This window comes from Elaeis guineensis, chromosome 2 (assembly GCF_000442705.2).
Source record: "Elaeis guineensis isolate ETL-2024a chromosome 2, EG11, whole genome shotgun sequence".
Classification (NCBI taxonomy): Eukaryota; Viridiplantae; Streptophyta; class Magnoliopsida; order Arecales; family Arecaceae; genus Elaeis; species Elaeis guineensis.
In genome coordinates this window covers 105,176,453-105,194,410 of record NC_025994.2, presented here as the reverse complement: position 1 = coordinate 105,194,410, position 17,958 = coordinate 105,176,453, and the positions used below count along the sequence as shown (strand labels likewise).

Below are 17,958 nucleotides of genomic sequence, written 5' to 3'. Positions count from 1 at the left end.
CTATTAATTGGCATATACCATTACGCCAAAGAAAAGCGATAGAAAAATTAATTTAATACGTAAGTGCATACGTAAATAAATAAATAAATGAATAAAATAAAAACAAGAAATGCCAACCGATGGCGTGGGAATGGCGGCTACGCGGGAAGGAGATGCGAGATTCCACGTGGCACGATGATATTGGTGGGTCCCACTAACAAATCGTCCCGTCCACTCCCTCAGCGCGCCGCCCAACCGTCTCCCTCAGCTTTCTTTCCTCGCTCGCCCCTGCAACGCCAACGGAGCCCCTCCTCTATCCGCCGTCCGAAGCCACCCGGACTCTCCGCACGGACCGTCCGATCACACCCGGATCACTTCCCGCCCCATCGACTCCCTCCCCTCCTTTACAGCGGCCTTTCGAGTCTTTGGTAGGGCCTTGCGATGCCTCTTACCTTCCTAGGGTTCTTTTTGGGTTTTCTTGATTTACTCTAGGCGTTTCCAAGGGGAATTCAGCTTCTTTTTTCTTCCCCCAGGGGTTCTTGACCTCGTATAAATGATTTAATGATAGATTGAAGGCTGAAGTCCGGGATTTTCGCTATCAAATAGCTCTCGGATATGTCTGGACCGCTCGACCGATTTGCCAGGCCCTGTGAGTTGTTCCTCCATTTCTTATTTTCCACAAACTCTGGAGAATCTGTAATTCCTTGAATTGACGAGAAAGTCTGTTTTTTTAAAAAAATCCCCGTGTAATTGTGTGTCAGATTTTAGCATGAAATTTTAATTAAGCAATTAGTATAAGAATTCATCGTGCGAATAATGTTTCTGTCGAGGGTTTCGGAATCCTTTGCTAATTCAAATTGGCCTAGTATTTTTGTGCAATTTCAAGTGTTTGAGTTTTCCTTCGTTTTCTTAATTGCGTGTCAGATATTAGTAAGAAATTTTTATTATGTAATTAGTATAAAAATCCATCTTGAGATTATATTTCTGTCAGGGTTTCGGAATCCTTTGCTAATTGAAATTGGCCTAGTATTTTTGTGCAATTTCAAGTGTTTGACTTTTCTTTCTTTTCCTTTTTTTTTTCATGGTACATTTGATAAATTTTGCTAGTTTATATTTGTTAAGTATATCAAAGTTCGTAATTTGGTTTTCACGCTTGGTGACGAAATAAAAAGGAAAAAAATCTGGTCTGCGTTGATAAACATGATGCAGCAGATATATGGTTTAGTTATAGGGCTTCATCTCTTTTATGTTCAATATGATTCAAATCCCACAAGTACCATATTACCTTGAAGTGGCATGTGCCTTAAACTCATAAAGATTCAGTTGGAGGCTACCATCATGGATTGATGTCTACTACCTAGAATCCATCAAGGTTTATATATTGTTCTTGGAAAACCAAGAAGTGAGCTATCGTTTGTGGAGAGATTTTACACCCTTAATCAAAGTTACCCGCTTTCTTAAGTTTCTCTCGAAGCAATCATTAGGAGTCTGCATCATTCAAACGGTGTTTGATGGTTTTATAGGGAGTAACTGCACTAGCAAAACATGAGTAGCAAGAAGTGAAGCTCATTGGAAGGTTAGCCTCTATGGATTGTATATATGCTTCCTGAATGATTTTTCTGTCAATATATATCTGATTAGATTGAATATGACATTAATATAATTCCCAAAGAAAAGTCCAATAGTATTTTTACATTTTTCCAGGCCAACACTTTGTTATTCTCCCTTTATTAGAAATGATTTTTGTCATAAAATAACCAAGAGACTGGGTAATAAGCTCTCAGACCAACCTGCTCTCATTCCACCAACTATATGAGATTCTTTCTAGTACAAGAAAAACTTAGAACATAGTACTGTGATAATGTATTGGGGGTCCTGAACTAACTATACCTCACATGAGGTTTCACTGCATTCATGTATGAGATATCTGCTTTGTGCATTCTGTAAATGATTATCCACCTTGAGATGCAGTTTACATGCATGCAGATATATGAAATATGTATTCGGAATTTAGTAAGTGTAAATAGTGATTTTATTTTCTTTTTTGCAAACCAAACCCTGATCATAAAATCGCACTTATGACTTCAAATTTACCTCTATATTGATCCTTTGATTGATAGCATACAATTATTGATCATATTCTTGTTTACCATCCTAGTTATTTGGCATCTTCTGTGCTCAGTTTCATTTGGTGTAGCCAATAGTTGCTGTAACTGCATAATAGTGGGTCGACCTATCTTTATCTTAAGGTCTGGGTGCATTTTGTCAAGCTCTGTATTGCTTACATCTGATTTCTATCCTTGGAAAAATTAAGACTTCTGAATTATTCACTACTCTTGTGTTAAAATTCATACTATATGTTTGTCTGGACTTTGGGAAAATAATCTAACATCTCTACTTAAAGAATTCTGCATGTATAAATTATGTTTTTCTTCAGTATTTTTTTTAAAAACTATGGTGCTAAATTTTGTTTCTCTCAGGAAGTTCTTTGTCCAAATGTTATTTTGAACTTTTCCTCTTAGTTAGTGAACCATGACTGACTGTGCACAGTGTTGCAGGTTTTGAGGGGATGTCTAATCATGATGAAAGAAAAGAGCGTAAATCAGATTTTGAGATTTCAGAAGATGAAAGGAGGACGAGGATTGGATCTTTGAAGAAAAAGGCTATAAATGCATCAACTAAATTCAGGCGTTCTTTGAGGAAAAAGAGCAGAAGGAAGAGCGAGAATCGAGTTCTTTCGATTAAGGATGTCAGGGATATTGGAGAGCTACAAGCTGTTGATGCATTTCATCAGTCATTAATCATGGATGAGCTGCTACCTGCAAAACTTGATGATTACCATATGATGCTGAGGTGACTTATAATCTTTCCTTTGTCAACTTGAGAGTCCTTTTTCGTGGCTTGTAGGCTATCCTAGGGTAGTTCTTGAACAACAGTCTCAGTTTTATTTTTTTCCCTTCAACTGGTCAAGGGACAATGCTAATCCTTGTTAGAGCCCTTGTGTCACATTCCTTGCATGTTGAAATGTGTGGTGGTCTCTCCCACCATTTTGCTAAACATTCTTTGCATGTTGAAGAGAAATGGGAGAGTCGTTACTTATCGAAATAGTATATTTCATGAATTTAGGGTTATTTAGTCACTTAAACATAGTGAGGTTCTAATTTCAAATATCTTGAGTTGACTTAGGAGATGAGTTGCCACCAATTGAAAACAAGCATTTCCCTTGCAATCTATAGGTTAATTGATGTAGGTTCACAATCTACCACCTAAATGTTTTTATCAATGTATAAACCGCCAGTATGCACTATTACGATAAGATAGGTACCGTGCCGACTGTGAGCAGCATGTTGCAGTGATACATGCGGCCATTCTATGCATATTGGTCTGTGGTTTTTGCCAATTCAATGCCAACTAACATGGTCTGAAAGCCCCATAAAAGTTCCCCTTGGGGATATTTTAGTTATTTGTGCTAGTTTTATCCTCTTTTACAGGGGCAACATTCCCCTCCCGTGGATTGAAGGCAGAATCATTGGATAAGGCATGCCAATGATACAAATTCATCACTTTATGGTATATCGAAGTGTGGAAGTTAACTTTTCTATCCTTAGGAAGAAAAATGAGTTCATCTTATTTCAGATTCATTCATTAATTCACACTTGTTCATTTAGTCCCTTAGCAAGAAAAGTGCCAACTTGCTTTCTGTTTTTATGTGAATCTTGAATGTATTATCCAAGTCTCCTAGTTCATGCATATATCAATATTTTAGCATAAATTTTACTTTTGTTTACATGTGTGCTGATAAGTGATCATAAATGTTCCTCGGTTAATTTGTTATCAACACAAGAGGCTGCATGCATTTGCAAGATGCATATTAATAATTCATATAATGATTGTATGAACTAAGATTCATGAATTAATGATACACATGAAATTAATAATAGCGTGATTATCCGCATTAAAGGTTGAAAGATAATTGCTTCTATTTAATTGTCCTAGTCATTTAATATGAACGTATTTATTAGAACATTTTTTTGATTTCTCAATGGTTTTCTAAGGCCCAGTCAATGGTTTTGTATAAAATTCTATCTGATGTACAATGTTTGTAGTTCACTATAGAGTAACTTCACATGATTAGGGAAAAAAGGAAAAGCACATGCTGGATTACTTTTGTTCCTTTAAATTACCTTATAGTTTGCTGTGTACTCGTCATGAAACTATTTTCTAGTATAATTTCTATTTTCAAATGCAGTCTGCTTTTTCTTGTTGTGTTGAGTAGATTTCTTATTGTTTACTTATTGTACTGTTTTTTCAAAGCTCAACATTGTTGGCCTTCTTGTGATTACTATACTAATATCTTGTTTACTTAGATTTCTGAAAGCACGCAAATTTGATGTTGAGAAAGCGAAGCAAATGTGGTCAGAAATGCTTCAGTGGAGGAAGGAGTTTGGTGTTGACACTATTTTAGAGGTAATGAACAAGCTCAATTCCTGGAGGACCCATTGGATGCTTATAATGAATTTGACTGTTAACGGGAGCAGTTAAACAAGCAGAAGATGGAAAACCCTCTATTTTTAATTTTAAGTTTTTTATTTTTTATTTTTTAAAATAGAACTCAGAGATCTGCAAAATCATAAGCTTTATGTTCTAGCATTAGATAAATTTCAGTTTCAGCTAGATGTCGCACATCTGCTAAGCTGTCAATAGTGCTGTGACATAGAAAGTCAATCCTGAATAAACTTTATGGTGACTATTACTTTTTTTTTTTTTTGTTTACTATGAGATGGAAAAATGATGTAACCTTAATTTATCTGTGTTTCTTGTGTACTTATTTAGCATATATCTTTTTCCTTTCTTCCATGGTGCTTAACCTTTAAGAGAAAAATGCGTGCTTGTGTTCTTGGTACCACCTCATCATCTAGAATGGGATGGATGAGACAGTACTCACAGTAGACTGAGTAGAGTACCCAATGGAAGAAAGGACAACATGGAGAATGGTCTAGGAAAGAAAATAAGTAAAAGCGAAGTGAAAGTGAATTTAAAAAGGTTGCACACAGGCTACAGAACATTCCTAACTAACAAGGGTTAAGTATTTGCCTTCTAATTTCTACATCCTTGCGGCACATTTTGTTGGCAATAATCAAAATAACTAATCACTTGACTGAAAACACAATCTATGTATATAAGAAGTGCTTGCAAAGTATAGCCACAGATTCAAGGGAGAAATATGAGAAAAAGGTGTCACACTTAACTGATTCAGTTAATATATTTTGGAACTTTCAATGGCCGAGTTCTAGTGTCCATAAGGTAACTAGTCGTAAAAATATTGCTAAGTGAGAACAGTTTGGATTGAGATAATGCAAGCATACGAATGTTCGATGGTGATTGCACTTTATGAAAAACTGAAAACTGAGTTGTCTATGTGAAATTGCTGGTGAGGAGCTAAAAGTTTCCAAAACTCATGTTTCATCCAGAATCCTTGTTATAATCTCCTCTAGTATGTTAATAACACAGATATACAAGTCGTTTTTACTGGGTTAGTTCAGTTGCTGTGCATGCAAATCTGAGTTTGCTTTCAGTGTTGTAAGAATCAAATTCTAATTTCAGTGCAGATCTCTGGCTCAAAATAACAGAAAATTGAAGATAAATTTCATTTTATGAAATTTCAGTCCTTGATCGCTTGAATGCTTGAGGAAGAGGCTTTTCTTCAGCCTTACAACGGATTACACTGAAATATTGGAATTTGGTTAAGAGAATACTGAGGAAGGAAAAGAAAAGAAACACAGTGTTGTTACATAAAAGCCGCTCTTCATACATTAGATATATAAAACCGATATAAAGGATACACTATCTCCATATCCAAGCTTCCTATTAGGAGAGGTATTCTTATCCAAATTTTTTATAAAAAGAGAAAGACACAAAAAGCCTGTGGATCAGTGGTTGAAATGGAAGAGGGAGATTGAAGACTCGACCATCTTCTGTGGTCCCTCAGCTCCCTGCTGCGTGAAAGCAACAAAAACCAATTTTTTTCCGGTTGCAGTTGTTCACACAATTAAGTAAATCTTTATATCCCTTCTTTCTCTAGTGAGTGAGGCTCTCATTTTATGTGGCCAGCCACTCATATAACTCGTGTGAATCCTCTAATGTGCAGGCAGTCTTCATCACTTAAAACATAATCTATATTACTACTGATAGGGATCAGAGTAACTTAAATGGTTGATGATGATAATCTCTTTAAATTTCAAACTCCTATCTAATAGACACCAAATTTAATACTAGTTTCTCACAATTACATACTTGATCCCAATTGAGCATTGATAGTTCTAGCAACTAGTCTTAAATCATCGTCGTCCTGAAAACATATCCTCTACCTCTAGCAAAATTAGTGTGATCTTCTGGTTAAATTTTGTCCAGTCATCTTGGCTCGGAAGAATTTGACTTCAATAAATTGGTGAGAAGTCCTATTGAATGCTAACTTTCTCTTCATTGTGTTCTTCCATGATTATAAGGAGATCTTGTGGCCTTGTTGGCAGTGTTTAGGTGTTTTACTATATTAAGTAAATCCCTCCCAAATAGACTCATTATTTGAAGAAACTTGGAAGACATTTAAGCTTGTAGCCACTTTCTTTTTCTTTTTTCCCCTGGCTAAGTGATGCTGTGTTGTTTACCCACCTTAGTTTCTCAGAACCCATCTTCTGAAAAACAAAAATGGAGGCAAGGTTCATATAAATCTTTTCATTGCAAAAGTGAATGATGGTTCTAACTTCTCTAAGAAATTGCATTGGGTGTGGAGAGCTAAACAACGTAACAGTTCTTATTCACATCTCTATGGGATGGGACTGTAAGTGTCTTCCTAATCACATCTCTAACTAGGTGAGTGTGCTTATTCACCTCCTCTTCTGCATGTTTCTCTTTTCCTTCATATTGCTCGAATGCTCCCTACTCCCACAATTGCAGTCACACAGTGAGTAGGACAACAATTGGGTATATGTCCTCATTCACCACATCCAAGACACCTAAGTTGTGGGACCATCTTTTCTCTTATTTGGTGGTTTCTTAGGCACTTAACCTGTTAGGAAGTCGTTGAGGTTTTCATAGGGTGAATCCGAAAGCTTCAAGAGGTTCTTTGCAAATACTATCTTTTTGCTTAGGCTCTTACTTAAGTTGTAGTGCCACTTAGCAGATATCCTTCATTGTCCACAAGTTGTCATCTTATATTTTGTGTCCATTGAAGATGAAGGACAAGAGCTCCAATTTATACTTTACCATATTTACTATACTTACTACAAGGATACTCTACATTCGTGCATTCCGTGCTGAGTCATATTGCTGTGCATCGGCCTGTATTGATGCATAGGCACATGCATCGGTGCAAACAGATATATAGTTAAATAGGCTTTTATCTTTCCCATTTTAAATGTGTAATTGACCTTCCTAAACAACCTTATTTCAATTTGGGATGGTTTGTAACTCTTCCTCATTACTTCTTTTGCCATATTTAAAATTGAGATTGGATGTGATAATTACAAGCAGCAATCATTTTTACACTGGAACAAGAGATAGAAATTAATAGAGATTTGAATTACTCTACTCTTAGCTTGTGGCTCAGAAATGAAACATTGATTTCGTTATCCATTTACATTGAAGCTGTTGCCAATGAACTAAGATTGATGTTATCATCAGGATTTTGAGTATACAGAGTTAAATAAAGTTCTACAGTACTACCCACATGGTTGTCATGGCGTGGATAAGGAGGGAAGACCTGTTTACATTGAAAGGCTTGGAAAAGTAGATCCCAACAAGCTAATGCAAGTGACAACAATAGATCGATATATTAAATACCATGTGAAGGAGTTTGAGAGGTGCTTTGCAATCAAATTTCCAGCTTGCTCGATAGCTGCAAAGAAGCATATTGACTCAAATACAACAATTCTAGATGTTCAAGGCGTGGTATGTATTATATCATCGTTTGTAATGCAGAAATACACTTTGCAAACTTGTCTAATTATTTAGTTGTCGAATGCTAGTGTAGATAATATGCCTTGTTTGATGACTCTTCTCCTTTTGGAAGGGTTTAAAAAACTTCACCAAGTCTGCAAGAGAACTTATTGTGCGGTTGCAGAAAATTGACAATGATAACTACCCAGAGGTATATAATTTGTATTTGCTATTTGGTTTACGATCTTGAAGCCTCTTTGCTATTATATTATAATCCTTACATAACCTTTTTTAATTATTGGTGGCTCCACATTGGAATCTGGGAATTCACCTGGATAAGGATCTCTTATAATTTCTAAATATTTGTGCAGACATTGTGCCAAATGTTTATTATTAATGCTGGCCCAGGGTTTCGGCTACTATGGAACACTGTGAAATCTTTTCTTGACCCTAGAACTACTTCCAAGATTCATGTAAGATATGATTCTGGCCCTTAGTAATCCTTTTCAATGAATGGTGATTCTTTCACCTAGATATTAGGTAACTACTCTATGAATTTGATCAAATTTTATCAGGTTCTTGGAACCAAGTACCAAAATAAGCTGCTTGAAGTAATTGATGCCAGGTTAGTTTTTTTTCCCTTCCCCTTCAGTTTGCATGTACTTATTATGGAAGCATTCTCATCTTCTAACTCTGCCACTTATCTCCAACTTTGTGCCTTGCATTCTTTAGTGAGTTGCCAGAATTTCTTGGTGGTACTTGCACATGTGCTGAGCATGGAGGATGTCTTAAATCTGATCGAGGCCCATGGAAGGACCCTGACATATTGAAGGTCTCTCTCTCTCTCTCTCTCTCTCTCAGAGACACATAGTTGATACATTTTGATGGGTTTTACTGGTACTCAGATGGTCCTTAGTGGTGAAGTCCAATGTGCTAGGCAAATTGTTACTGTTTCAAATGGTGAAGGGAAGATCATTGCTTATGCTAAGCCACAATACCCAACTGTAAGATCTTATACTTTTTATGTTTCATTTTTAACAAGATGTGTTCTGTTTTATATTAAAACCCTTTTCCACCCTCTTACTGGACCAGATAAAAGGAGGGGACACATCTACTGCTGAGTCTGGGTCAGAAGCCGAAGACATTGCTTCTCCAAAAGCACCAGAGAACTATAGCTCTGATCCCCAGTTGACCACTGTTCTTGAAGAGGTACATTTAAATTGCCTTGAAGGATATTATAGTGTTGAAGAGTAGTCTCTACTTCTAAAGAATATAATAAGGTTTTGATGTCTTGTAGTCTGTGTGGTGAGGATTCTGAATGCTCGACAAAAGTGCTGTTTTGAATTTGAGTTAGCCATAGTTAGAAACCTAAAAGTAGGTTCCATATGGCTATTATTTTGATTTCCTTTCCTTTTTTTCTTCAGTTGCATGTTGTGATATTAGATGTTAGGTCAGGGAACATGTTGGAAGTTCCAGCATGATTAAAGCAACTACAGTTACAATAGACCATGCCCTTGCATATAGCTTGTACGTGCATAAATAAGCACCTGGTCTTATCCCAGTGAGATGAGGCTTTCTTTGTCTGCTAAAGTATGATCCATGTTTAAGTCCTTAACAGACATTGATGTTCAGGCTTGGTGCAACTCTCCAGTCAAGGTTGCTATGAGTAAGATAGTGATTTGTCATGAAGTATATTGTATAATTCCAAATTGCCACTTCACATGATATTGAGGAGAAACAAGTAGAAATGAGGAATCAAAGGAGCTGACTCACTTGGTATTTTGTTCTGTTAAAATCACTGCAGGAAAAACTGCTCGTGGTATTAGGTCTTTGGCTTGTGCAAGTGTCAGTGCTGTATTAACTACCTGCTAAAACAGGGGAGCCTCCTATGATGAAACCTCAACCAATTGGCTAGAAATAAATAAAACAACACAATGAATAATGAATTTTATATTTTGCTTATCCACATAGCTTAACAATCTATAGATATCATAAACAAGAGCTTCAGAAGAAAAAAAGATGAAACAAGGAATTGGTGGACAAAAGGAAGTGAGAAGCAAAAGGCAGAAACATAAAGTGTATAATTAGATATTCAAGTAAAGTCATCAATAGTTAGTGGCAAGAATGGATGATAGGTAATAGAAGAAAATGGTTGATGTATTGATGATCTTTTTAGATTACTATGCATGAACGTAGGTCTTGCACCTTTGGTAGTTTCAGTTATGTGTCAGCGCGCTAAATAGATATTTAATCCTTGAGTCTATCATCTTTAAAACATTTAAGCACTCCATTTTTTATGGACAATGAAAGAAAACACAAACAAATTTCCCAGGTGCTCATCTTTGCCTATTAGAGCTCTCAAAAACTTATAAGCAAGGGTGATAGTATGAGCATAGAGATAGAGGATATTTTTCAAGTGTAAAACATTTCAGAGATCTATGGTCACAATCTTAAGATGGAATTGTGATCACGGTTTCAAGTTTTTGTGCTCGGTATTTAAAGCTGCAGAATTTAATAATTTTAGGAAGCATTTGGGGTTTAGTCAACAACATTGTTTCTCATATACATATGAGGGAATTCTATGGTTCCTATTGATTCAATGGTGGTGTGCTTTTTCCTTTTCTCACCAATTCCAATTTCTTTTCCAATCAGAATACAGTGCAGTAATTCCAGCAATTAGTGTGAAAAGTAGCAGAAAATAACAAAGTAAGGGAGGGGGGGGGGGGGGGGGGGCACAGTGCGGCGGCGGGAGCAACTTTTGATTCTGCCTGCTGACTCTGAAAAATTATTAGGTTTATTGAAGATTTCTGTAACAGTCTGGTGAAGGTAAACACCCCTTCCCCACCCCCCCCCCCCCCCCCACACACACACAAAAAAAAACCCCACCCACACCCACACACACACACACAAAAAGAACCCAAATATAAATGGGTCCAAACCCAAGCATGCTGGGTCACCATGGGTTGGACAGGCTCTTAAAACCTAGCTGTAGGACCCTAGGAAGGTGGTAACAGCGCAATGGATCATGTATATACAAGAGTTTAATTCTGGTTCTTAGGGAGCCCATGTTATTCATGGTTAAAAAAGGAAGAAAATATACTAAAGAGAAGGCACAGGTGCGATTAGGATTTGTTACATTCTCTGTTCCACTTTAGCCTCCCTCTCCTCTCTCTCGTACTATATTGGACCCTATTTCATTTTTACTCTTTGTGATATATTAATGACTAGAAATATCCTTTTAGGTTGAATTGTTTGATATGGGTCCATGAAATTATGTGGTTCGGTTATGGGTTTACTTTTCAGTTTAATTACAAATGGGTTGGTTTTGGGCTGAGAGTTCTTTGACCTGACCTAAATCTGACCTGACTCTAACCTGATTAACCCAATTCAGGAGATTCACATAGAGGGAGGAGAAGAAAGAAGAAAGAGATAGTGGATGAATGGGGAAAACATCCATATCAAGCTTTAACACAGCCCCTAATTTAATAATGCAGTCATCATGACCTTTTCAAAGCAGATCCAATTCAAGGATTCCGAAATCTTTGGCAAATCCATGATGTGGAAATCTCAGCAAATATGGTAAACTGAATATTAATACCCATTTATGACATTATTCTAAACATTTTTAATATCTTAAAAGATTATTTTGATTTTGTGAGAGCTTGTTTAGGAAGGCTTGGGTGACATCTTAATAGCATATTGACTGAGAACTTGGGAAGTACCAGGTTACATTGGCCAAGATGAATAGGGCCAGATATATGTTTTATTATATCTCGAGTGATTGATATCAACAAATCGATATCTTGGCCAAGATATTGGGCGATATGAAAATCTTAGTCCAATTAGGACTCCAATATTATAGAATGGAAAAGAACCTTTATCACAGCAGTTTGTTGCAGCATCAACTTAGCAACTAAAATCCTTCAGGTGCAGCCATTAAGTCAAGCAAGTATAATTGATGAATTCATCGTATCTTAACTTAAAAACTAACATGTTACATATTTACTTCATACTTGATTTAAATTTTCCTATTGGCAGATCATAAAATTAATTTTTACATTATATTTGTGAACATTGATGGTGCTATTGGATACCTCTAATGGTTATCGGTGTTCCACACATCACTTTAATAACCATGCAGGGAAAAACAGTTGGGAATGCTAGCCTTTCTGTTGGCTCCCCTGAGTTCCAGGAATGTGTTCCCATGGTTGACAAGGCTATAGATTCAGGTTGGAATAGAGAAGCTTCTAGTCAATTGCACTTTGGCTCCAAAGGTATGCTAATTTAGGTTGTCTATGTTACAAATGTATCTATTTGAATTTTCATGCTTAAATTCTTTTCTCATTGTCAACCTACCAAAAAAAAAAATCTTGTGCTAGATGATCTCTTCTACCTATTCTTCGGATGGAATAATTTTCTGCTTTCAGCATTTAAAAATTAGTTTGGAGAGTCACTGCAGTAATAAAAGGAAACAATATTTGTTTTTCTTTTCTTTTTTTTTATAACTTTTGATACACCAGCCTTTAGGCTGGTAGGTGAAAAAATCAGGTTATGCCCCTCTAAACCACTCATAAGGGGGCTATAACAGGCTAACAGCATCAACTATTTCAAATTGCCTCTGAACTGTCCCAGAACCATATCCAACTTCACCAAACCACCTGAAGCCGGGCTTGAGCCACTTCAGACCATGTTTATCTGCATCAACTTGCCTAAAATGGAGCCAAACTACACCACTAGAGTTCCCATCACTGAAAATCTTATTGACAACCAGAGCATTGGACAAGGAACCAGTGAAGTGGGCTGACAAACTGTGGGTGCACTGGCCCTCTCATTAATCAAAGGGAAATGTTCTGAATATATTCTATTGTCTGTCTGTCTTTGATTGTTCCAATTGTATTAATCTGCTTATGTTAACAAGATGCTACATTTTGTTGCTCTAACTACACAATGATAAAGTGGTGCAGTAGCCCAAGTAATAGGGGTAACCCATTAATCCTTTAGCAATCTGGTGTTGATGGATGGATTTATCAAATTTCACTTCTCTGACCCTAATATCAGAATTTAATATATACATCTTTTTTCTTTCTTTTTTTCTTCCTTTTTACATGGTTAGGTAACAGATACAATGAAATCTTTGATTGCCACTCTTCAACAACTTGATTTATCGATAAAGTTAAATCAGGCTCTTTCCTTACCTTGAACCACATATTACTGAAGTGAGATTGTGTTCAATCTCAAAACAACATGGATGGGGTTTTCCTGGATAAGTAACTTTTGGTATTTTCAGAAGCATGCAAGTTTGTTTTTTTAATATGGTACTTAAATTTACATGTTGGAAAATGCATTTACAGTTGTCATATCCAACTGCCTAACCACTTTGTAGGCCCCACATGTTTCTCTTTATGTGATCACATTAGGGGCGGCTCTATCGCGCATGTAGATCTTTTCACCTGCATGCTAGTGTGGGTTGCAAACTTGCAATGATATAGGTGTTTTTTTTTTTTTTTATAAAATGGGTGTCAGAATGTACAAGACTCCCACCATTGCGGGGTCTAGGGATAGTTAGATTTGTGTAGGCTTACCGTCGCATGTGGAGAGGCTATTTTTGTGTTTTGAACCTATGACACCTAGGTTACAATGGAGCAATCTAAATGTTGTGCGAAGGCACCCCTCTTTCTGTTTTTTCTTCTGTGCAATTATTGTGTCATATTTCTTGTGTGCTTTCTATCACGTTCTTCCAAAATTGATGAAAAGTGGCTAAATACACTAGAGTCTTCTTTCCAGGTTCATTTTTTTCCAATTTATGTGTCTCTTTCAGGTTCACTTTCTTTTATTGATATGTGGAAGCATCATCAAGGAGTTCGACCTCAAATTGTCACATGGTTGACAGCTTTCATCATGACCCTTTTCACACTGCTTCGGTCAATCACCAGCCATGTGACCAAAAAGCTCCCAGAAAGAAAGACTTTTGATCTTGACAACAGCTACCGTGAATATGCATTAGACCCTAGTCCTAAAGAGGAATTTCGACCTCCATCACCTTCTCCTGGTTACACAGAGGCAGATCTCCTTTCATCTGTTCTGAAAAGGCTGGGAGAGCTGGAGGGAAAAGTTGACGTGCTTCAAGCAAAACCATCTGAATTGCCTTATGAGAAGGAAGAGTTGCTTAATGCTTCTGTTCGCCGTGTGGATGCATTAGAAGCTGAGCTTATTGCTACTAAGAAGGTATGCTTCTGGACTTTCTTGAACTCACGAAATAGTTGTTACTTCAAATGCTAATGAAACTGAATCGATGGTTCAGGGCTTTCATATGTCTCAATTATTGGCATTCGTGTATGTTCTGAAATATATGCATGGTGAAAAGGATTCATGATGATTTTGCATGCCCCTTTTCCTCTGATTAAAAACACGGGGGTGGTGCATTCTGGATTATGCTTGAAATTGATGCACAATCATTGATCCCAGGACCTTGATATAACCTATGTGGATGTGTAACTATAACTTTTTTGTTCCATTTTGTACTTTGATCTCCTTGAATCTTATTGCTCTGGTGATTTTACGAGTTCTCTGCCTAGTTCCATGCTTTTGCTTCCCTATGTTCCTTGTGTTCCTTTGTAGTCTATCTCAGTGAAATTCAGAATCAAGGTGATCAAACACCTTGAAATATTAGATGCATCATTTAGTTGTGTTGAGTAACAATTATCTTTAATAAATGTATGACTCCATTAGGCATGCAAAATAATAAGCTAAGGATAAATTTTTAAATTTTTTGAGAAGCTGGTTACATTTTTAACCACTTTAAGCAAATAATGCACATCGCAAGCTTGTTTTTCCCTTGATAAGATATTATTTGATGCAAATTTTATAATCTTGGTACTGGACCTTGTATGGGTAGCATGTTGGTACAATCGGTTTGGTAGTCAGTTTGGCATGTTGACACTCAGTACGCCCCTAGCATCAAGTATCAACTTAGTATTGATATGGTATGGTATGCTCGGTATGGGGCAGTATGCACTAATATTGCAAACCTTGATTTGAAAATGTTACAAATTGTTTGATTTGTAAAAATCCCTTCATGTTCATTAGATATGATACATCTTGAGCTAATCATATACACTTTTTAAAATTTTCAATATTTTTTTAATACTCATAAATGTTTTTGGTAGAGTTCAAGGTACTCAATTACCTTGCCTCTTATCTCCACTTGGCATATTCAATGCCATTATGATGGGTGCACTCAGTAATTTTGAACAATCTTTGATTTTGTTGCCTTTTTCTAGATTTAATTGGATGCAAAGTATGCCAATGGGATCTGAGTTATGTATTAAATTTTATTTTCTTTCATGTGCATTTATAGTTCCACTCTGATGTATTAGCTTGCAATAGCATGTACTTTAAAGTTGAAATATGATGTCCATGTAGGCATCTTTATATGTCTGTTTGTATTCAAGGCATATGCAAACATATGATTGTTCTTCATAAGTTATAGAGAGTTCCCAACTGTTGTAATCCAGGAATGAGTGGGATCAATTTACAAAGGTCATGAAGCAAAATACATGTTCATACCTTTTAAGGAATGGGTGGAGTCGGAGTGCATAATTAATGCCCCATGTGCAGACTTTCCAAGATCCCATACCGATATCTCCATACAATCTTAATTGCCCACCCTAAGCTCCTAAAATCCCATTTTACATGTGTGACCTTTTTATCTGGCCAGTGAATGTCTAGTTATTTTTGCAGGAATTTACTTTTTGGTAACCCATTAGCTGTGCCACCATGCAAAACTCTTTATGATTGTCTGTGACTCTGTTTACTGTTGAGATTAGGAAGGGAGGTTTATATTTCCAACTAATTTAGGTTTTCTATCTTAGTATTTGGGTCTCCTCTCTATATGGAAATTAGTAATTCTCTACAATCTAATTCAACTTAATGAATTGCTCTCCACAAAATGTAATGACCCTAGGCATTCTTTGGTTTCTTCTTCCTGTTTTGTTCTCATAGGGATCATGTCCTTGGTTGTCTGTCACCATTCTAATCAGATAGGGAGTACTTATGAGGAGAGGATTATTTTTCTATTCCCTTGGGGATTGAAATTTTGAGAAGAAGAAAAAGACAAGGAGGTAGTGGAAGAGAAAGGGAAGAATAATAAGGAAGATGAAGTTAAATGTTACACCTTTTTTTTTTCCTCCAAAAACTTGAAGCACAAAGAGAACATCTGTAAACACATTAAAACTGTTTAACATTTGTAAGTAACCTCTTATTGTTTATGCAATTCCTAGACCTTTTCTTTTTATTTTTTTTAGTCCTTCCAAAATTTAGTTTCTTAATTTTTCTGTTTTTCTGTGCATTTTTGAAGGAATGATTGGCAAAATTCTCTATTTCAGAAAATATTTAACTAATGGCACTACTCATTATGCTTGTAAGTTTTCTTTTTTCTTTTTTTTTTTATTTTTTAGAATACTTATATAACATGTATAATAATGGATTAATTTTCCTCAACACCAGGTATAAAATATTGATTTTTCCAAGTATTATCATTTTGTTTGCAATTTTAAAATATGCTTTTCTTCATTGGACATTGTCTGCTCCTGCTTGTACAAAATCCTGGCTCCACCACTACTTCAAGGTATCTTAGGTCTTAAGCTGAAGGGGTGCATAAGCGCACATTGACATGGTTTCTCCAAATTGGTCCCATTTTCTGGTTCACACACCAAACCCTCTTAAATATAAATATGCTTTAGTTATGGAATCAGAGCCTTTTTTTCGTTTTATATTTTTATGCAAAGCTTGTCTCCTTTTGCGTGATTATGCAGAGTAGAAGGATGCCTTTTTAGAACTCATCATTTTATGGTCTTGCTTTTTAGGCTTTACATGAAGCTCTAATGAGGCAAGAGGAACTGCTTGCATACATTGACCGGCAAAAGGAGACTAAGTTCCGGGTAAGTTTCTTCAATAAGGGGTACTGCCTTCGACTTATGTTAAGACGGGTTAGGAAAGTGGGCGCTTCATAATTCATTTCTTAGCGTAAAATATATATGATTTTCTAAAGACTCATTTTTTGGTATGTCTGCAGAAGAAAAAATTCTGCTTCTAAAGCTTGGTACCGTCATGAATTGATTTGGCCTTTACCGTTCTGCTAGTCATGCTCTTTGTAATGAAAGAGGTTCGCAGTGTGTACCTATTGGCTTTGATAGCTATGATATAATGTATGTCCAAAGAGATTGTGAGCTTTATTGTGAGCTTTTGTGTTGTATTGAGATGCAAATAATGTAGTGGAATCAAATATGATCACACTGTTTTGGGCACTCTTTGTTGCCTTTAGAACCTATGCACCCATGCTAGTGCATGAATCTAATTAGGGATGGCAATTGGGTTGGATATGGGTCAAATTAGGTTAGAAATCTAGGTCCGATCTTTTTATTAAATAGATAACCTGTTGTATAACTTAATTTCTATTTAAAATGGTAACCTGGCCTCCGTATTATTTAAAGAAGACTAAACAGGTTAAGCAGATTTTTAAGAAGTCACATGCGTTTGAACATGTTAAACAAGTCAAGTGAGAGTTGATGGGGTTTGAAATGGGTTTAGCAGATGGAGTTTCGATTTGGTCCAGTAATTAAAAGGTGACAAGGCCTAATTATTAAACGGGGAAAATAAATGGATTTAGGATGATTAATTCATTATCTAAATTTATTTATGCCCGGTGAAACTTATTTAAAATGGACTGATTCTATGATGAACTGATGGGTTGGGTTATAAATTGCCACCTTTGTATATTTTTCTTGGGATTGTAAAAGGTAGTTGTCTAGCATCCGATACCATGTAAAGAGGGGAAGCTGCCAAAATTCACTGGAGTCTGTCATCCGGTAGTTTCATTCTCACTGCTGATAGGCAGTCATCTATTACGAGTTACGAAACCAGCTGTTAACAATTAAATCTATCTCCAATCGGTGGTTTATCAAATATTAGAATCCAGATCCTATTTTAGCAATTGGATAGAAGGAGGGCTACTTCTGTTGCCTACTGTAAGGCTGACGTTAACAA

The 17,958-nt window shown here is 36.3% G+C and overlaps 1 protein-coding gene across 3 annotated transcripts; it reads left to right on the top strand.

The window, feature by feature from the left end:
- The first annotated feature begins 267 nt into the window (after positions 1 to 267).
- On the top strand, positions 268 to 17,219 carry LOC105045972 (phosphatidylinositol/phosphatidylcholine transfer protein SFH8). 3 transcript variants are annotated; one of them, XM_010924435.4, is made up of 15 exons: positions 268 to 407; positions 548 to 628; positions 2,538 to 2,832; positions 4,347 to 4,446; positions 7,660 to 7,926; positions 8,048 to 8,125; positions 8,286 to 8,387; positions 8,490 to 8,539; positions 8,647 to 8,746; positions 8,820 to 8,918; positions 9,007 to 9,123; positions 12,056 to 12,188; positions 13,733 to 14,139; positions 16,779 to 16,853; positions 16,988 to 17,219. In XM_010924435.4, the coding sequence occupies exons 2-15, from the start codon at positions 595 to 597 to the stop codon at positions 17,006 to 17,008; spliced, it is 1,878 nt and encodes a 625-aa protein (XP_010922737.1). In that variant the 5' UTR covers positions 268 to 407; positions 548 to 594; the 3' UTR covers positions 17,009 to 17,219. The 3 variants fall into 3 exon arrangements, with proteins under 3 accessions (XP_010922737.1, XP_010922744.1, XP_010922752.1); XM_010924442.4 differs by having other exon boundaries at positions 269 to 407; positions 513 to 628; XM_010924450.4 differs by lacking the exon at positions 268 to 407 and adding an exon at positions 1,503 to 1,555 and having other exon boundaries at positions 533 to 628.
- Positions 17,220 to 17,958: the final 739 nt, after the last annotated feature.